The sequence below is a fragment of the Euprymna scolopes genome, chromosome 23, assembly GCF_053919585.1.
Source record: "Euprymna scolopes isolate OS-2025 chromosome 23, ASM5391958v1, whole genome shotgun sequence".
Taxonomy (NCBI): Eukaryota; Metazoa; Mollusca; class Cephalopoda; order Sepiida; family Sepiolidae; genus Euprymna; species Euprymna scolopes.
Window position 1 is genome coordinate 114518509 of NC_136504.1, and position 22980 is coordinate 114541488.

Consider the following 22980-nt stretch of genomic DNA (forward strand, 5'->3'; position numbering starts at 1 on the left):
TCAAACGATTAGCTTGAAACTGACCCCTATTCAAAGAGAGACGGTAAAGCCTGGGAAGGTGGACCACATTGAACTCAACAGTACTATACCTCAGTCCCACAGAGGCAAAGTAACTACTGGACTGATTGTCAAAGATGTATCCTAGATTGGTATAAATAGCACGTACAGAGATTGTGAAAAGATATTGGGAGAAAAAAAAAAATGTCAACTTTCATAGGAAAATGTCCCTTAAATTTATACTGCTGTGGCATTCTTGATTCGAATTTCATCCCCCCTTAAAAAAACAAAAAAAAAAAAACAAAACCTACCAAGAAATTCAGGTTCTTGTTTAGAATTCAACATAAAATAGATATAAAAATGTCTTTGATATATACATAGTCGTCACAGAACCGAAATACCGTACACCAAAAAATAAAACCACGTAAATTGATCAAATAGCTTTATCTTTATAAATAAAATAATTTTTATAATGATTTTATGTGAAAACGGTAGCATTACGAGGCTTATCCTGCAAGTTTTAGTTATTTTGAACTAATACCCATATTTTTCAAGATGGCTATGCGAGACAGTTCCTTCTTGTTTACTAATAAAATTTGATTTTCTTAATTAAAAAAAAAAAAAAAAAATTGAACAATTCACATAATTTTTGGAATATGACATTTTTGTTGAGACTGGTACATGCATCAGAAAAGATTTTTTTTTTAATTTGGTTAAATTCTAAATAAGAACCGAAATTTCTGCAATGAATGCAAAACCATACAAATAAATTTAAGAGTAGTTCTTGCTACTTTGCAATCAACACAAACCCGATACAAAACGATACATAAAATATTAGATCGGCTTTTTTTTTTTTTGTTCTATTTAAAAATGGGGTTTGTTTTATCAATGAAACAATTAAATTTTTATGATTTCACCTTCAAATGAACAGTTACAGCAGGAATTGGAATACACTCTACTAAAGCCTGATTGTCACAGTTGGTGAATTTCAAAAATGCAATCTGGATGTGAGGACACTTTAGAACGATATGCAATAAAATTTTGTTTTTAACTTTGAAAAAAAATGGCACAGAAACGGATGGAATGCTTCAACCATCCTGCATGAATCAAGCATCAGTTTTTGAGCGGCATAAGAGATTCAAAGAAGGCAAAGAATCTGTGAGGAATGATGAGAGGTGTCTGAGAAGTAAGGAAGACAGAACACCAGAGTTGATTGGTCAAAAAAAGAATTTCATGGATAAGGTCCGTCGTATAGAAACAATAAGTGCACAGTTTGATGTCAGCGTTAAAATTGTACACAATTATTCGCGATTATTGCACAAAGTTTGTCCTAAAGGTGCAGTCCACAACACCAGTTTTGTCACAGACTAGATGGGCATCACGACAATTCCTCATCCTCCCTATAGATCAGACCTTGCTCCCTGTGACTTTTGGTTATTCCCTAAACTCAAGGAAAACAAAACCTTAGAGGTTGTGGTTATGAGATAATTGAGGAAATGAAAGAGGCTGTGACAAGGATCACTGACACACAAAAAAGGACTGGGGCTTTTCAGAAGTTGTTGGAATGGTACAAGTGCATTGCAGCCGGAGGAGATTACTTCGAAGAGTTTCATGTGTTTACTATCAATAAAAGTGCCCATATGAAAAAAGTCTGGAAACTTATTGAAGGCACCTCGTATCAATGAAATGATTAAATCTCATGTAAAAAATTAGTGATAAATAATAAATTAATGAATGATGTCAATTCGGGTGTTTTTTTGTTTTCTGAATTAATCTAGAAAAAAAAAAGAAAAGAATGAACCCCCCCCCCCGGTTCTTTGATACGAAAGTAACGCGTGTTTAAAAATTAATGTTTTCTTATGCTTACGTGCACAACTGAACCATAATACTAGACTGTTGCTTTTAAACCTTAATTCATACCAGAAAGTACTTTTTAATAGTTTAAAGACTTTAATATCATTTTTTAACGATAATAACTGGATGATCAACGGAAGCTGACAACGAGCGTGTCCATCACATCTTACATTGTGAGCAGGTCAAAAGTGACTCAACCACTTTTTTCAGTAACACTTCAACATAAAATCTCCGTCATATGTTCTGTTACAATAATATCTTTGATTGTTAGTGTTGGAATGATTAAACGGAATCAGAAAAATTGGAACTTTTTGGGGTATTGGAATCGATATGGAAAAAATTTGTATTTATATTCTGATACTAAAAACAATTCCTTTAATTCTTTTTTTTTTTTTTTTTTTTTGATTTTGTTTAAAACAAAATCTTCCATTGCTGGTAGCTATGATAAACTAATATATATTTATTGATTTTAAATTACCAGTAAGGCTAAAATCTATAGATCAATCTTTAAAAGTGTGGTGTTTTTTTTTTATGCTTAAGAAAATATCTGCACATTTAACATGTTTTTATGGTAACCGCAAAAAATAACAACTCTATAGTTAAATATTTATAAAGAATCGGAATTGGTAATTGTATTGGAATCGGAAAAAAATATTGGAATGGTTCCCATTACTACAAAAAACTTGGCTGTGCTCACAGGGTGGTCGGCCTTCGATAGTGGAATCACCATTAATTATTCATCTCGTACAACCTTGCTCACGACCTCCTTGCATTGGCTGTCATGATTTGGAATGCTGTGCAGGACAGGAAAAAAGCTGGTTCAATCTGAACGACGCGAACACAGTTTCAACAACTGCATGGTTACAAAGTAATGTCATGTCAGCCTCCCCCCCATTGATAACAGATTAAAATTACTTATTTGCTATCATCATGACTATGTTAAATTCAAAAGTGATTTTGAAACCTTTAAGCTGTCTATTAGAATGCCAGATAAGCATGAAGTTTAGGTGACACAATTTTGGGGGAAAATTGTACAGGAGTCGTTCCAAAACTAATGCATCCTATTTGCAGAATTTATTTTCCTACATAATTGCCGCCAACACTCTCGATGCACTTTTGCCAGTAATGGTGCGGTGGCTGTGCATGGGCGTCTGGAGCACGCTTTGTCATTCACATCTCTGTTGGCACTCTGACATTGACAAATTTATCTCCTAACTGTGCTGAAAACAACTGCATCGACTTCGTAAACATTCAACAGGCGCTGATAAATGTTGATCTGTTCAATTTTTATCTGCATGACACATCTCTGCCTCTGACGCACATCCACGACAGGTATTATTTTCTTAGAGTCTCACACGATCAATATCTACAGAGAGATGAAACTTTCAGGTCATGAATTCATAAGTTCAGTCATAATGATAATAATAAGGCAATTTGCAATCCTCTCTGATCCATTCGGGCGGAATAAAAAAATAGGAGGCATTACTTTTAGAACATCCCTCGTATATTTAGAAAAACAGATTATGACATGCTGAAAGTATTGGCATAAAAATCAGTTTAATATTATGCATGAAAGAGGAAAATTTTAACGACATCTAAATAAGTAGAGCAGATTATTTCCAACATGGTGGCACGATTGATAAAAAAAAAAAATGGAAACTAGATGCCACAATGTTTTCACTGTTTTACAACAAAGAAAAGACTTGTGTTGTGGAAAGAATTGTTTTGAAACATTTTTATAAATATTTTGGCAGAACCTGAAAACCCTCCCCCATTTTTTTTATGTTCATCTTTTCAATTTTTTTAGAAGATTATAATTGAATAGGCAATAGTCTACCAGATATATATATATATATATATATATATATATATATATATATATATATATATATATATAATATGGAATAAGTCAATATTATAATATTTGTAGGAGGTGCTCAGTTTCTAATGCAATGTTTTAGTAAATCGATCACCAATTTTAGAACGACTTGACGTTTTTAGCCCAAATTTTGTGAATTCAGCCTTTTTAAAAATTAGTTTAGCCTTTTTTTTTACTTTAGCTTTTAAAAAAACCTAAAAAGAGGATAAACTGCTAAAAAAAAGGCTAAATTCAGGAAATTTGGCCTTAAAACATTGAGTTGTTTCTAAAATGGAGGATTGATTTCTGAGCACCCCTTACAAATATTGATTTTTTTTTTCTCAGTTTTTGATAATCTGGTAGACTAGTGACTATTTAATAATAATCTGCTGAAAACATTGAAAATAAATAAAGATGAAAATACAAAAAAATAGAGGGGGCGGGGGGGGGGGGTTAAGACTCTTCAAGTCCACCATATTTGGTTTCAAATAAATTAGTTTTTATGCTCAGATAAAACTTTAAAAATACACAACAAACTCTTACAAAGTTATTTTTTTAATTTTTTTTTTTTTTTTTAAATCCGCATAATCCTGGAAAAATATTTAAAATTTAGGAAAAAGATTCATCCCTGGATGTGTGTATCAAATGGTCATTTGTATCATTTAATGTTATCATGCATTAATACAACTCGGGATTTAAGTTTTTAGCAACTACAGTTTATCTAATGAAACATGTTAACAATTTTGGAAATAGCCGATAATACTAACATAGTAACTAATTAAGAAAAAAAAAAAAAAAAAGAAAAATGTTTCTTATTTAATACATAATACGAAGTTGATTTTAACTTCAGCACATTCACCATATCATAAGCTTAAAAAAAAATAAAAAAATACGAGAAGGATGTTGTTTGCTAGAATCATTGTGCATAGTTTGAAAAGAGTTGTTTTTGAAGGCTATAACAATGTGATTTGTGGGGAACACTGTGGACACGAATTAACATATAAAAGAATAATGACAATAGAAGAAATTTTTAATAATTTTCAATCATATTATGTTTAGTTATCAACATAATGTGTTGTATAAGACAGCCGGTGTTAATGTCCCGAATTTTCGAGAGTAGTAGCTTATCTTCAGGGGAGAAAATAAAAAGAAATATATACAACTGTTTGCTGACGCTTTTTTTTTTTTTTTATTTATTTATTTATTTTTTTATTTATTTCAAAAGTCAATGTCGCAGTCTGGTTGTCAGATCGATTTCCAGAATGTTGGCAAATAAATGTAATATGACTGAAAACTATTGAAATTCCTTCTAATATTGACATAATGATTTTATATCACAATAGAAAACGCGAGCATGAAAAGTAATATGGATAAGCTTAAAGATAGAAAAAAAAAAAGAAAAAGATATTCTAGTAAAAAATATAAATTTATAACTTAAAATATTGCAGCATTAAGAATTGATTATATAATGTTTAAGCTTAACCATATTACTTTTCATGCTCGCATTTTTCTATTGTAATCCATCATATTTGCAGACTTCCAGTAAATTCACTTGTTCTTTGTTTAAATTCAGTCTTATTTTTTTTTTTGCCCCCATAAACGTAACATACATATATGTAATAACAATGTACGGCACTCATCTACTTTCATTCTGTTTCACTTGTTACTTCTCTTTTCGCGAGAGCGGTGAATTAGTAGCAACACTAGTTGCTGAAGCGATGTGGTTGCTATGGAAACCAGTCAGAAAAAATGTCGCTTACCTCCATACATTTTTTTACGATTTTGAACATTAGTAAATTCATCATAACTTTTGTTTTACTGAACAAAAATTGAAATTTTTTTTTTTTTTCACAATATAGCTGAGATGGTGATCTATAAACTGTAATAATTGTTTGAAATTTGGTCAAAAAATGAGCGGTGAAGCTTTAAAGCAGTTCTAAATGAAAAAACTGCCACTTAACCATATATTCAAACACAGTAGTGTTTGAATATATATATATATATATATATATATATATATATATATATATATAATTTTGAGGTTGTTATTTTTCAAAGGTAAGGTAACCAGTGAAGTATAATGAGGTTAATACAAAAGTGCTCAACACCGAAGTAGAGCAAGATATATTTTTATTTGTTTTTAAATAAGCAGTAATGTGTTGCTACACAGTTATGAGCATGTTTCGGTCAGTTTATAGTAAGTAGAAACCATATATTCAAACACAGTAGTGTTTGAATGATACTAAATTGTGTCTATGGTGTTTCCCATGAACCACATTGCTATAGCCTTTCAAACATAACTCTTTAAAAAAAAAAAATATATATATATATATACTTTTGAAAAATTGTCACCTAACCTTCACATTTACTGAAAGTTATTTCTGGTTTTACTTAAGCCATAAGGCAAAGATATGAGCACGCAAGTGGTGTTCATTTCTGCTGCATAGGAAAACAAGAATTTATAAGATTGAACATTATTCAGACAAGAAGAAAAAGAATTGAGAATAAGGATGAAAAAGTATAATTGCAGAACGTTCAAATCCAAACAGTTAAACTGCTCATCACACAAACATTTATACAGTGTTAGCAATGCATAGAGGATCGTCAAATTGGGACATATAAACAAAATGACATAGCATCAACCATTTTGTAGAATTTTTCAATTTTTTTTTTCTCTTTTTAAATATAAATTGTTTTTTTTTTTATTTTATATTTTTTTCGTATTTATATATATATATATATATAATTTTTTTTTGTATGTAAACACAATTGAGAATGTTTCACATTTCAGACATTTTTGTTCCTTGTTTTGTTCGAAGCAAAAAATGCTGATATTAATTTAAAACATTTCTTGGGTGTTTTTTTTTTTTTTTTTTTTTTTAATAATTCTTAAAAATTTTTTTCTGGTTACATTAAACATTTTTTTTTTTTTTTTAAATTTTGTGATATATATATATATTTTTTTTTTCAGAGTTTTCAGAAATAAGTACTAAAAGTCTTTAAGGATGTATTAAAAAAATTAAAAGAATTTCCTTTTCCTCTTAAAATAATATCAGTCAACTCTCCATGGTCCTTGTTTTTTTTTTGTTTTGTTTTTTTAAATTCTTTTAGTTATTAATATTAATGTTTCTTTAATTTTATTTTATAATCATATATATATATATATATATATATATATATATATATATATATATATATTTGATGGGGAAAGTTATCAAGTTCCTGTTTTGGTCACACACAATTTATAAAGAGAATAGAAAGACAGGGAAGATGGTAGGCAAAGAGAAGAAAGAAAAAAGATGAAAGATAAGAGAGAGAGGGGGGGGGAGAATCTAAATAAAATTAAAAAAAACAAAAACAAAGGGAAAACTTTATTTCCTTTAAGAGTGAGAAGAGCGAAAGGAGTACTTGGTAACTTTGCAAAATGTTATATTTCGTAAACTTTGAAATTTATTTACACCAAAATTTGAGATTAAAAAAAAGAAAAAAAAAAAAAAAAAAAAAAAAATTCAATAAAATAGTATATTCATACTCTTGTTCTATTTTAATTGTCAAATAGAACAGGTTTATAATTACTGCAGTAATGTCACACTACATGTAAATGCTTTCATCTTAAGTAGTAAACGTTTACCTAGTGAACGACCTCCAAACACACACACAAAAAAAGGCTCCTATGGTGGACTTTGTGATAAAAAAAATTCAAGAAAATGAAATCTTGCTTTCTTATATCCTGTCGAGTTCGAAAAATGTTTCTTAATCTCTGATTCACTTGTCGGCCTTACTCAAAAAATATTGTATCCCACAAAAAAGACATTTCAGTGAAGAGACAAAAATCAGCGTTTGGAGTGAACTTTCCTAAATGTATCCCCCCCCCCCCCGTATTATCCATTTATAAAACCGAATTTGTTTAGGAAAAACGTGTGCAAACTGAAATATTGTCAATACCCGTCTCCTTCCCCCCTTATTATCTCCTACCTCACCCCCCTTTTTTTCCTTTCGTATTTCTTCTAAAACACTTCTTCCTAATACTAACAACCACTTCTGTAAGGTCTAAGGAGGCTGTTTGATCGTAAGCATAGTCCAACATTTGAAACATATGTAATCAAACAGATAAAACGGTAATAAAAAAATAAAACACAATTGCTTTCGAGCTTATATAGACATAATATATCTTACCCGTATTATGTATAAGCCTCTTCCTGTCACACCCAATTATTTCGCTCCTAATGTAGTTATCGTTAGACATCGCATCTCTAATATGTTCCCTAGCATCTTCTCTTCTGATGAGAAGCATTAGGCTTCGTAATACCTAGGCATAAAGAGTTTACCTACCTTACACCCCTAATTGATGTAACATCCATATTGAATAAACGAATAAATCTAAATGCATTAGTAGATACTTTTATATTATCTTTTTTTATTATTCTTTATACTCATATATATATGTGTGTGTGTGTGTGTGTGGAAATGGAAGCCTTCGTTCAGTCTCAAAAAAAAAAAAAAAATGGATATTCCCCTGCAAGGGTAGTAGCTGTGCGTGAAATTGTGAGGCAAGGGTTGCGCAATCTCCAACCACTACTCTCCTGAATTGGCACTGCTTGAGTACAGTGACAAAGAGAATATATATATATAATCCACTGGGAGAGATGCCCCCTCAGTCTTCGTTAAGACATATATCTAAAAGGAGGAACACTTTGATGTAAAAACCTGAGGTCTACTTTGTCTGCTGTCATGTGGCAACCATTGCACTGACTGAAGTTAGCAGTGCTTGGTTCTGCACAAAGCCTTCACTACTATAAACAAATCATCTGTGCGGGTTTCTGAACAACTTAGTTGTGGTGGATCTCATACAGTGAAATCCACAGGAGAGTCAATCAGCACACGTGTGTGTGTGTGTGTATATATATATATATATATATATATATATCAACGCATGACACACGACCAGCAGAAGCGCAAGAGGAGGAAGGAGAGAGCTGCCGGTTCACAGCCTGCCGATACCGCCTTCACATATCCAGAGTGTGGAAGAGTCTGCCGAGCACGGATTGGCCTCATCAGCCATCTCAGGACCCACAAACCCCTGACGCCAAATTGATTGATACCTTGGTCATCGTCGATTTCGACGGACGAGCAAGAAGATATATATATATATATATATATATATAGTTTACTTATAATTTTTCTTGCTTTCCTTTTACATTTTCCCTAACCCTTCATTCTTTTCTTCATCTCCGTCACATTTTTTTCATTTCTAATCTAATTGTATTTGAAACTGGTATTGTCTTTTTACCCATATTTTTTATGTATAATTCCAGCTTTTTCTCCTCGTCTGATGACAAGCATTTGGCTTCAAAATGCCATGGTCTAAAGAGGTTTACCCTTTCTTTAATCCTTATTGAGTTAATAATGCAATACAATTCCTATGCAAATTTATTCCTTATTTTTTTAACCTATATATATATATATATATACATACATACGCACACACAGATACGATTAATTTGAATCAAAATCAGGAATATCATAATTTTTTTTAAGTATCAGAATCAAAAGTAGAAAAAAATTCAACTTACTTTCTGATTTCCAAAATAATTAAAAAAAATTTTTTAACTTAATTTTTCAAATGATGAATTGCTAACTATTGATTTTACAACTAAAATCTATTGATTATAATCGTGCCTAAATGACGTAGATTTATTGTTTGCAGTTGAGTTTTTACTTACACAAAAGGCAGAGGTTACGTTTTCAGTCAATTTTATTTGTCACATATATCAAGACATTTAAAAAGAATCGAAATTGGAAATTGTATCGGAATCGAGGGTGGGGTGGGGGAAATGTGAAATCATTAACAACGTTTTAGCATTTAATGATGGTTTCATTTTTTTTTATTATTCAAAACTTGGTTACATGAGGACCCCCCCCCCTCTTTTCAGTTTTTGTTCAAATGAGAAATATATTCGATTTCAAACGACCAGTAAAATTAAAATCCATTGATCATAAAGATATCTAAATATTCATCACCAATGTGGAGGATTAAAGTTTATTTAGAAATTTAAAAACAATCAGAATCAGAAATTTAGAAAAGATATTAGTAATTGTACTGGAATTAAAAAACAAAGATTTAAAATCATTCCATCATTAATTCTCTCAAAAAATATATAGAATCTATCTATCTCTCTCTCTCTCTATATATATATAGATGTTTCTATGTAATTTAACTACTTGGGGCAGTGATTAGAAATGAATGAATACTCACGTTCTCATTTAGATAGCTCAATAGTGCTATACTAGAGCTATGAGTATTTTCTTTAAAGATATCATATTTATAGAGATAGATACGCAAGTATTTACTCATTTTTGTAAAGTTTTTCTTTTATTGGCCACAAAGTTGCATACAATTGTTTCAGCCCTCAGTATTGGCATGTAAAAATAATACTTTTCATCAAATTATAATTTGCACAAACTTGGGCTTCATCAGCATATTAGACAAAAAAACAATAGTTTTTTTTTTTTTTCTAATGTTGAAATGTAAAATGTTCATTTCAACTTGCTGACACGTTTATATTACTTAATTCGTTCATAGCTTGAAGTGGTTCAAAAAACGATTTCAATGACTTAAAAACATTATTACAATGATCCAAACATAATTCTCAATGAAAACCAAGACATGGAATAATAAAATAATGTTAACAAATACACATTGTGACTACTCCCTTATTTAAATATACATCTTTCTTTCGTTGGAATTTCTTAACCCATTTTATTTAAAAATATATATATATATAGTAAGTTATAAAATATATATGGCGATTAAGCTACACTGAATATTCCGTGTTTCATCCACTCTCGGACTCTTCAAGCTTACGCGGAATATTCAGTGTAGCTTAATCGCCATATATATTTTATAACTTACTAACTAGCTCTACCTATGTATTGAGCACTTTTGAAGTAAATACTTAAAGTTTACGCATAAATTTATACTTTCGTATGTTAATTTTATGTGAGTAAATTAAGTAGTTATATATATATATATATAGATAGATAGATATGTAATTTAACTACTTGGTGCAGTAATTACATATAAATAAAGTTTTCATTTAGATAGCTCAATAGTGCACTAATTTTTTTTCAAAACACCGCATTAACAGGGGTAGATTACACAAGCATTTACTCATTTTTAGTAAGTTTTCTTTTTATTGATCACAAAGTTGCGCCAAAAAGAAAAATAGGAAAGATTATTAACGTGATATCTTGAAAGTGTATATATATATATATATATATATATATATATATTTATTATACTTTCAAGATATCACGTTAATAAGGGTAGTCATTATCTTATTATTAGCATGTTATTTTTAAAGAAAAAATTATTTATTGCTCCAGTCCGATGCCTCCATTCAGTCTTGAAAGACAAAGGATACTCCTTGTAGAGGCAGCTGCGCGTGTAATTATGAGGCAAGTGTCACGCATTCTCCAACCACACCTCTCCTGAATCGGCACTGTTCGAGTCCAGTAGCAAGGAAAAGTCCAAGACGACTGAAAACAATGCCGAGATAAGCGGAGAGCACATACAGCACCTAGAAGTCCCAAATGGTCACCCATTTAGTACTGACCAGGTTCAACGTTGCTTAACTTCGGTGATCCAGCGGGAACCGGTGTGTCAACGTGATTATATTGCTCTGGTATTGCACTATTGAGCTATCTAAATGAGAACGTGGTTATTTATTCATACGTAACCACTGCCACAAGTAGTTAAATTACATATAAACAAATATAATATATATTATATTACAGTATTTACCTAATGTTCAATACGTGAATAGAGCACTGTAGTCTTATAAAACATGCTTATGGCAGCACAAAAACTTTTGTGTTTCATTCTAAGAGACTTCATTTAGCTTACCTGTTTATTTCTTCACGGAGATAAACAAAACATGTGCCTGTGGATAACTAGATTTCCCTATACTCCAGCTAAATATAATTCCAGTTTTTCTGGTTTCATTTGTTTATTTAGAACAGCAAGCATCAAATATTAACCATATCTTATAAGATTTTAAAAGCTGCGTTGAAATGACATTCATGATTTGATTGGTTTCAGACTCGCCAATTTTCAAATGTTACTGGGGAACCATGTTGGTAGCTTAGTTGAAACCGCATTCACCTGGAATGGGTGGAGTTGGCTCTAACCGTCCTCGCCATCGGATCCCTCATAAAAGTCCGACCATGCCTGACGATTTGAAACCAACAATTGAGCGATCTCTAACTATTTACTGTTCCAACCAAGGTCGGTTTGCAAATCAATTTTAAATGGTCAATAGTCAGGCTTTTTTTTCGTTGACTACCAAACCACTAACATACCTGCAATAATTTAATCCTCACATTCTATATAAATGATGTTTCTGACAAAGGGAGAAAATTGCTGTTTTCCAAGTAAGAGAATATCCATCTAACACTTATCGTTGGCTAGATTTTTACCTTAAAGTAGTATATATATTTTTTTTCCCTAATTTCTTACATCAAGTGGCTTAATGCTTTGACTGGAGCGATTTGCATACACACAAACCATTTTTCTATATACATAATGATTGTATTGCTGTAGTTTCATAGATGTAAATCCACTGTAATTCCTGCGTTTATCAAAAGGTGTTCAATGACAAGCAGGGCATTACAATAGTATCTTTATTTATTTATACAAACATTATTAGCTACATATGTGCATACATGTTTCAGTAACAATTTTTTTTTTTTTAAAAGAAATTTCACGTCATCAAGCCAGATTTTTACATTGTAAGAATCTGGCTTGATGACGTGAAATTTCTAAAGAAAATGTTACTGAAACGTGTACGCACATTAGCAGGAATTGTGGAAATTCTACAGCTGTATCTTTCATATGAAATATATTACTGCTGGGCATTTTGTGGGTGGTCAGCTTTAATAGAGCCCCCCCCCAAAGTATTATTGTAGACCTTTTGTTAAAACTGTAAAATTATTTATCGAAGTAATCTGGTTTATGTAGTGTCAGAATATATCTGGTTATTACGGTTTATCTCCAATATTCTTATAGGAGTCTGTGACATATTTCCATTGTATGGATGCCTGGCGTGAATGGAAACCTTACGTTATCATTATACCATCTTTAGACAGAACAGATACTACCCTTGGATCCTAGTCAGAAGACCAAGGTATATTTTAGTTTCACGTATGGCCTAAAAGTGACATTTTTTTTTTTTTTTTTTTTTTTAAATATTTTTTATTTCATGTCTTTGGTGATCGGGAGATCCTATTTATCAAAAAGGAGAACAGAAGGTAATAACACTACAAACATGAAATTAGCGTATCGATATACTAATGTTATGTTCGTAATATGTTATCAATTTTTATCCTCCTTTTTTAATAATTTCTCGAATAATTCATAATCTGGAAACCATGACGCACATATGTACATTAAAGGTACTATGGTATTGATATATAGATAAGTTGCTTTGTAGATGAACTTTATTGGTTGTTGGCCAAAGACATAACCCAACTAACGCAGACATCTCATGACTTATCAAAGGAAGTTAAATTTGCAGCAGAAATAGTTTTATTTGATAATACACTGCCATTGACACTATAATAATGCATTTCATTATAGTGCATTAACCTTTTAATTCATATATAGATACGCTAATTTAATGTTCGTGGTATGTTATCACCTTCTATCCTGTTTAATAAATAGGATTTCCTGATCACCGAAGACACAATGAAAAAAAAAAAGAAAAGAAAGAAAAAAGAAATGAAGAAAAGAAAGAAAAAAATTTCCATTTGTGCCAGGCGTCCATAGACGAAGACCCAATGTAAAAAAAAAAAATTTTTTTTTTCAATAATATTGCTTTTGGGTCATGTGAAACTAAAATGTACCTTCCTGATCTTCTAACTATGGTCCAAGGGTAGTATCTGTTCTGTCTAAAGATTGTATAATGATATTGTAGGGTTTTCCATTTGTATCAGGCGTCCATACAATGGAAATATGTCACAGACTCCTATAAGGATATTGGAGATAAACCGTAATGACCAGATATATTATGACACAACATTAACCAAAGTACTTAGATAAATACTTTTACAGTTTTAACAAAAGGACTACAATAATATCATGAAGTTTCCAATTCATGCTGAACGTCCACAAAATGTCCAGCAGCAATATATTACATATGAAAGCTGCTTCCGTGGAATTCCCACAGGTCTCGCTAGTTTATATAAAAATTACATGCTAATGTACTTTATGTTGGGTTGTACGTTATCACCTTTCACCTATTTAAAAAAGAATGTGATCATTCGATCAGCAAAGATGGTGTTTAGTGATTAATCTTATTGTAACAGCACGTATGGCGGCTATCTAGAGATACAAACATATAAAGTCAACCAAGCAAGGAAACCAGACACCATAATAATTAAACAAGACTAATAGAAAGTGCCAAATTATTTAGTTTTTTGTCCCAGCAGACCATAGGCTGAAGATTAACTCTTTACCTTTCAAAAAACACCTGTATAGGAAATATTTCTTACTCTTATGGCTTGTCAGCCCAACTGGTTTTCAAAATACAGGTCGATATATGGTTCAACGTTTTGGTGACTTTTTATCCTTTATCACCTTTCACTTGAGTTAAGAACATAAATCATGATTAAAAAATTTTATTTCTTGCATTAAAAAAAAAAAAAAAAATTCTGGCGGTAAAGGGTTCAAAAGAGTTATTTTATATGCAAACAGTTTTCAATTACGATAAAAAAAAATAGCAAGTGGAATAACATCTTTTTTTTTAATTGAAAAATATAAAAAGAGTTGTTTCCCCTTTCATCTAAAATTTTATTTATTTTCTGTATAAGTTTTAAAAGTAGACTAACATAACTTCACCACATCCTACGTAGAGAAAGCTCGTTACGGACAATTCTATTAGTAATCACGGGTTCAACTAATCTTTAATCTCACAAGGAGTTACGACAGGAATTCCTGTTATTAGTTTTTTGTGCTGCACATGGGTATATTTCCAAGATGGTCAATTCCAGGAAGGTTTTTTGGAGATTCAAAACTTTTACTTTAGAACAAACAACCCAACCATTTTAACAATCATTTCACGGCCGAAAACATGTTTGTATTGCGTGATGATGTCAATTTCATGGTGAGCTACGAGATTTTCTCCATCAAAATTGTTAGCTTGTAAATGCTGAGAAATTGTACTTAGCAATTTTATATATATATATGTCATTCACATACAGTACTGCTTCGCTGTAGCACAGCTCATCAATGCAGCTAGATTTGCACCCATCTCTAGCCAGGGATTGAACCTCCAATCATCTAGTTGATAGTCGGCAGTTCTAACCTCTGGCCCATGGGATCGGTGCCTGTGAACGGCCTCATCAAATACCCATTCACATAGCCACTTACCGCTTTTACAGTGCTACAATGGCCTGTTTATTTATAAACAGAGCCTCGCATAACGCTAATTAAGCAACAAGTGAAATCATTTTACGATAGTGCTCTACCCAAGGAGGGGGGGGGCTTAAAATAGATAATGTATACATCTATAAAAGTGAGAATGTGTGTGCGTGAGGACACTTCTCAACCTATATACTCAACAAATTTTTGATCTACAAACTTGAAATTTAGTATATAGAGTATTCAGACATGTGAAAAAGCTTTTTAATCAATTTTCATCCAGAAAAAAAAAAGGGCTGCTAAGAGGTCAAAATAGAAAAATTGGTAAATGGGGGGGGGGGGGATTTTTTTTTTTTTTTTTTTTTTATCTGTTTGTCAACTGTTTCACAACTGCGCATGCACAAATCGTTCACATTATGTGAATAAAAGGTAGGTTTAAAAACACTTTAAAGATCATGTCAAGCTGGTCAAATGGTTAGAGTACTTGATTCACTGCTTTGGTTTTGATCTCAACTCCAGTATTCTTACTTTTTATTTTACTTACAAGAAGTGAACTATTTAGAAGAAAAGGTAATACTCGCATGCACAGGTCATTTTCTGTCTGTTGTTTTTTTTTTTTTTTTTTTTTTTAAAACTAAATTTAAAAAAAAATAATTTAACCTTAAGTTTAATACTGGCCAATACCGGGCACATCTTCTAGTAATATATATATATATATATATATATATATATATATATATATATATATATAATTATAAACCTGTTAATTACCTAATCATACCATACATAAATCCCCTATTCACATTTGCTCCGAGGCCCCACATAGCTACCCAACTTCCGCTCCATCATCTAGCACGCTTTGAATCGACCCGTTACGCCAACCATTTGAAAAGGGAAATTTTCTGAAATTAATAATGGAATATGTCGCAGACATAACAAGAAATTTTACCCAATACAACTGAATAAATATATGTATATATAAAATATATGTATGTACTTGTTGATTTGTAAATCGCCACTTGTTCTCGTCTTCTCTTACCAACAACGACTATATCTCATGCCTCGCATTGTGACAGCCTTCTAAATCTCTATTACATTATATATATATATATATATATATATATATATATATAGATAGATAGATAGATAGATATCACCCCCCCACAGAACAGTTCTGCATCACTTTTATATTGGTTTATGAAGAGTAAAATTAACATCTAATGCTCCTAAACTTTTTGTCTAGAATCCTTGTTCTAATTGTTATCCAAAATCCATTACATGATTTTGATTCTAGAAAATGTCTAAAATTTATGTAGTCTTCAGTGAAATTGTCAGTACCGTTATTATGAAGAGGATTTAAATGCAAATCTGAAATATTTGAATCTTCAAATTGTACTCATATTTAAATATCTACAAAACCCTTAAAAATACTCTAAGGAAACTGAAATTTGGGGAATATTTATTTATGTCTAATACCTCGTTATATTATAAAAAATTGGACATATCTGAAATTTCACAAGGTTCCATTACCTCTTTGCATAAAACTAAATATAGCCCATGTCACTCATCCTCAAGCCATTTCCAAAAATTATTGATTAATCTACATTTCGATGTTAACCATCTTGTCAGAGGCGCAATAATCTACGTAATATTGAAGCCCTGACACTTAAGGCCTTCTCTAATATGTATATAATTTCACTTGTAAAAGCTATATGTATTGAACACTTTTGTAAAAATATTGGTTTTTAGTTGAATACATTTTAACTAATCTATGCTTATTCAATTATATTTATCCTTTTATTTATACGAATCCTTGAATTTATGAAGCTCAATGTAGTTAAACAAATAGATAGAAAATTTTTGAAAATTCTCTAAATTCTCTGCCCTCTCTGGTCCATTATCTGCAAGAAAACTAAATATTGAATACTGAAGTTGCATTCCAGTTTTGTGTTTTTTATTTTTATTTTTGTGATATTCCACAAAATATATCCTTAAATACGATTTAGAGCATGAATATCATTACGACAAAATCCATCGTTTTATCCTATTTAAAAAACAAAACAAAACATTTTATTAATGTTAATTAAAATGCATCTTGCCATTTTGCAAGATCCAAAAACTTCCCTCAAAAATGTACGCATGAGTGCACAAAGATGTAGTACAAATGGTTTCATAAATAAACGAAAGCTTGGTGAAAAAAATCAAAAACAAAATGAGAGCCGATCAGGTCTTTTGTTTTTGTCTCGTAAAGTGTTTGTAAATATTACTCTTCTATAATAATTGGACACTATCAGATTTCTTTCCAACCAACAAATATATCTAGATGAAAAAAAAGAAAAAAAAAAAAAAAAAAAGAAAAGTAAAAAGTATTTTTTTATTCAACTTATTTTATTAAAATGGTTCACGGTTGCTTAAATCAATAACACAACATACTGATTGAAAATCCTAAATCCATCCATTTTGTTGTCTAATTTGTATAACTATGTTTTTAAACAGTTCAAAACAAGTTAACGTTTAGTATTATTCACTTGTATTTTTATTGGCATTATATATATATATATATATATAATTTATTTTCTTTATGTAAATATAGTCACATCTTGCTTTATGTAGTTTCCATTTAATTTGATTGCTCTCTGATTGAACACTATCAACAACCTTTGTTGGAATTCAATAATTTTAATCTTTTCAACCTGAAATATATACACATGACTACTTCATTTAATCACAGAAATATACGAAAGTATAATTTTATGCGTAAACTCTGAAGTATTTACTTCAACAGTGCTCAATACATAGGTAGAGCTAAAAACTCAATAGAATGTGCGTCTAGACAACCACAACTCTTCGCATAAGCCTGACGAATCCTAGCGTGGATGAAACGCAGAATATTCTGTGTAGTTTAATTGCCATATATATTTTTTAATTAATACACCCCCAGATACCAACCTGGAAATTTCCAGGTTGGTATCTGGGGGTGTATTAATTCAATGGGAGAGATGCACCCCGAGTCTTCGTTTAGACATGCATCCAGAAGGATACTGATGTAAAAACCTGTGGTCTACTGTATGGTCTGTCCTGTGGCAGTTATCTGCACCAGCAAAGGTTAGCAGTAATACCAAAACATAGCTTGTTCTACACAAAGCCTTGATCACTATAAAACAAATAATCTGTGTGGATTTCCGAGCAATTTAGTTAGTAGTTGTGGTGGAAGCTAATACGTCAAAATCGATGGGAGAGTCCACATATATATATATATATATATATATATATATATATATATATATATATATATTATATATATGCAAATATTTTGTTGATATAAACTGTAATTAAAGTGATTTAGTAAGAAAAAAAAAATGGGTAAATTAATAAATTTGTATAAAAATTCTCAAATTGCTAAAATTTATCGATTTTTATGAATAAATGGTAACGTTTTTTTTTTGCCTCGTGTTTATAGCAAACTTATGAATAAAATGTTTTAAGATTCTTGTTTCAAGTAGCGAAATTTATGAAGTAATAGAGAGCTGGAAAAGCCAGCTATTCTCACTATATATATATATATATATATATATATATATATATGTATGTGTATGTATGTGTGCATGTGTATGTGTGTTGAAAGTACCCAAATACTGCTTTCCTCTCACGCTCACTGTATATAGATTTACCATGACAACCATGCTGAAAAGAAATGTAGAAGGGAAAAGACATTTCCTTCCCCCCCCCCCCCCCGTTGTACAAGATGAAAGAATCTGTAGAAGAGGGAGAAGGAGGAGAAAGGAAAGGAGGGGGAAAAGAGAAAGGAGAAAAAAAAAAAGGGCAGTTAAAGAAAAGATAGCAATCAAGACTGTTTGGCACCATGTGACTTAAAATGCTCATCCAACGCCGCCGGATCTGCATACATGGTGCCGCAGCACTCATATTTGACCGCCTTAACAGGGTGATGCGTTTTGAGGTGATTGTTGAGGTTGCTGCTGCTGATGAACGTCTTGAAGCAATAGTCGCACTTATGGGGCTTCTCGCCCGTGTGTATCCTGCGATGCATTTTGACGCTGTAGTTGCATGTGAAGTTCTTGTCACATAGGTCGCACGGGAAGACGCGCTCGCGGGTGTGCAAACGCATGTGGCGTGTGCGGTTATATGGATTCGTGAATGTCTTCTCGCAGTGGGAGCACTTGAGGATGCCCTCCCCTGTGTGGATGCGTCGGTGCTTAGAGAAGGCCGACTGGTCGCTGAATGCCTTGCCACAGTATTCGCACGTATGGGGCTTTTCTCCAGTATGCGTTCTCATGTGTCGGATCAGGTCGCACTTTTGCATGAACGCCTTGGTGCACAGTGTGCATTTGAACCGCTTCTCACCAACATGGAAGAGCATGTGCTTATCTGCATTTGCCTTGCGCGTGAAAGTCTTGTTGCAGTAGTTGCATGGAAACGGCTTCTCGCCAAGATGGATGCGGAGATGCTTTGAGAGTTGGTCAGAGCTGGCACCAAAGGACTTGCCGCATATCTCACACTGATAAGGCTTTTCGCCAGAGTGCACCCTGTAGTGCTTTTTCAGGTCACCCTTGCGGGTGTAGTTCTTTTCACAGTACCGACACTGGTAGGGCCTCTTGCCGTCATGCGTGACCCGATGCGACTCCAATTCAGACAGCTGGAAGAACTGTTCCTGACAATAGTCACAGCTGAAGAACGTCAAGCCACTGTGGAGCGTCAAAATGTGTTGGTTATAGTCCGACTCAAACGTGAACGTCTTCGTACAGTGCTGGCATTTGTAACACTTCCGACGCTTGTGCGCACTCAGATGTGATTGGAGGTTACTTTCGTATTTGAACGTCTTTGTGCAGATGGTACATTTAAGGATATCGGAAGCAGTAGGAGAAGCAGCTCGATCAATGTCGTTGTTTTCCTCTGCCATCGGCGAACCACCCAGAGGACTACCCCCATTGGCTATAGTTGCTGCTCCCGCTGATGGCTCCATGTTACCATGAGACATAGGTGAAGACGAATTTAAATTGGTCTCCCTACCTTCACGTACGTTACTTCCGTTATACTCATTCTCGAGTTCGATAACAGACTCGTAAAATTCCATCTCCAGATCGTTTTCAGCTTGATTCGGAAACTGGTCGCTGTGCATTTTCTGGCCGCCGTTTTCCAAACTCCGGATGCCGTTCTCGGCGCTAAGGCTGGGGACATTCACCACGATGGCTTTGTGGTTGCTTCCAACTGCATGGTGGATACCAGCGGCTGCAGCAGCAGTAACGATACCATTCGTGTTCACTAGGCTACTACTGCTACTACTTCCGCTGGGCCGGTCAACCACGGCTGACGTTACAACCACTTTGGCTACGCTGCTACCACTTGGACAAGCCACGTGTTGGCTAAGATTTACCACATTATCAACGCTACGGCCAGCTGCTCCGCTGGCCATGCTGGCTTCATTCATACTGGACACGCATTCATTATTACCCGTTTTTAAATAATTATCCAGGTTTTCATTGTAGCAACTCAGATTTAATACGCTAGCAAATCGGCCGCTGGTACTTGGACCAACCATGCTACTTAGATGCATACTAACACCTGAACTACTGCCACTTGGATCAATAGAACTATTATAACTACTGCTACTACTGCTGGCATTATTGTCTGTTGGAATGGTAGGGATAATGTGACTCATTTTCTTCTTTCTGCTAGCGTCGTCACTTCCTGTGATAAGGAAATCAGAGACGCCCATGAATTCTTCGATGTTGATGACTTTCTCCGGATACATAGCCATCTGGAAGAAGTTGTATGAGCTTTCTGAGGTGATCGGACTTGGGCAAACTTTGTTGTAAGCACTATTGTTGCTAGTGTTGGGCTTGACCAACGTCCGTTCATCTGGATGAAAGCCGTGTCGCCGGCCGGCATCAATTTCTACTACCTTCATGCCCTCTGCACCATCCCCTTTTACCATTAAACCCAAACCTGCCTGCTCAGGGGGACCGAGCTTCCTCAAGTTGGAACTTCCAAGAATCTCTGGCGTGCCACAGTCTTCCGGTCTGTCGAGGTACCGACTGCAACCAGGTCTGTCATGCTTGTCAGAGGACATCTGCCAGTTGCAAGGGATACCGATATGTTTGGCGCCAACATTTAGATTTTCTATAACACTGCTGCTGCTACTGCCACCACTGCTGCTGCTGCTTTTGCAGGAACTGGCATTTCCAAAATCATGCATGTGTTTCGCGACAGTGTTCACTCCACCGACACCCATGACGGAAGGCTTCATTTTCACAGGCTTATAGCAGGAGGGGCTGCGGGGTACAGCCCACTTAGGGACGTGTTCTTCATTTACAGACTGGCTACTGCCGTTTTCATCGATACACACTTTGTCAATCGGATCGAAGCCACCAAAGCCGTCGAGGTTCTCTGCACTGTTAGGATTTTTCAAAATTCCTATATTTACGGGATTTTCCATGATTCCAATGTTAATTAAATTATCCTCGCCCTGCGTAAGAACACCAACATCGACGGGATTCTGGACGATACCCACATCGATGGGTCGGTTAGATAACCGTTTTTTGAACGGAATATCTGCAAGACCTTGTCGGTGACAGTTATCACTGCTTTCTGTCATCCGCCTTCTATTTCCCATGGTGGCAAGAGTTTCATTAGCGTAGTCGCTGTGGCAGTTTTTACTGGTCCCTGCGTGTGCTGATGGAGGAGACTCACATGGGTCTAAATGCAACGATGATATAATGGAAGATTTCCGCTTTGAGTGATCAATACCATCAAATTTATCGTAGAATGTGTGTGCATGAGTTTTTACCAGGCTGATATCTTTTCTATGATTGTCCTTGCTGCTTGAGGCGGTGGCAGCGGCGTGATGGTTGTTGATATCGAGAATGTGTTGGCTGAAACCTGGCCTCACTACAGGTCCAGCGAAGCAATCGTACAAATAAGGGGTAGGCTGGTCACGATGTAGTACAATCCCAGGGGAGCTAGAGTGATGTGAGGATACTGATGGTTCTGGACTAGCGACTACGGACAGAGAGTCGCTCAGCCGTAATTGTGAAGAGTGACCACTGCTGCTTGCATTTCTGCCTAAAGGGAGTAGTGATTTGCTACAACCGGCTTCGCTGTCTGCGTCTTTCATCAGATCGCGCTGTTTGTCCTCCTCAGTGGGACGGGGATTGGCCATTATGGGTAAAAAATTTCAGAACACCAGCAATGGAGGACAGAACGAATAAGTTAAAAAAAAAAAAAAAAAAAAAAAAAAAGAGAAAGAAATTTTTTTTTGTTAAAACTGAAGAGGGTGTTTAAAAATGTCGGAGATGAGATGAAAGACGGGGGGAAAAAATAAAAACCAATGTTCACGATGACTGATTTAGAAAAGCAACTTCCCAGTTACGGATGATTTTTTTTTTTAGGCAGGAATGGACAGCAGTGACAATATTGGCATGGGGGACAAGGAATTGCAGCAGCACAAGTGGTGGGGGCTTTCAATACTGTTGGCTTTTACTAAATGGTAATAAATCCTGAAAGAGGCGCCTGAACCATTGTCGTTCAAGTACATGCGAATACGTATATCGTCAACAATCCAAATGGCGAATGGTTTGTCGGATGAAGCTTCCTTTCAGAAACACGGTGGAAGGAAGCATGAGGTAGGATCTAAACGCAACACAGCAGGGATCTGTAAATAAAATAAAAAAAAAAGAAAAAAAGTTAGATTGAAGCTTTGTCAACATATATAAACACAAAAAAAGATTTGGACATTTTCAACATAAAATTACCATTTGAATGTTTGAAATTCCAAACCAAAATTTGGTTTTTGAGGTCTTGTCCATAATTGCCCCCATATTAAAAAAGCAAGAAA

The 22980-nt window shown here is 33.7% G+C and overlaps 1 protein-coding gene across 2 annotated transcripts in view; it reads right to left on the reverse strand.

Moving 5' to 3' along the window:
• Positions 1-6214: 6214 nt before the first annotated feature.
• The window catches only part of LOC145246136 (uncharacterized), a 93408-nt gene continuing 76642 nt past the window's right edge, over positions 6215-22980 (reverse strand). For both annotated transcript variants that reach the window (XM_080107985.1, XM_080107986.1), the window contains exon 4: positions 6215-22797. In XM_080107985.1, the coding sequence (XP_079964111.1) occupies positions 18973-22305 (3333 nt within the window). In that variant the 5' untranslated portion in view covers positions 22306-22797 and the 3' untranslated portion in view covers positions 6215-18972. The remainder of the gene's footprint in view (positions 22798-22980) is intronic.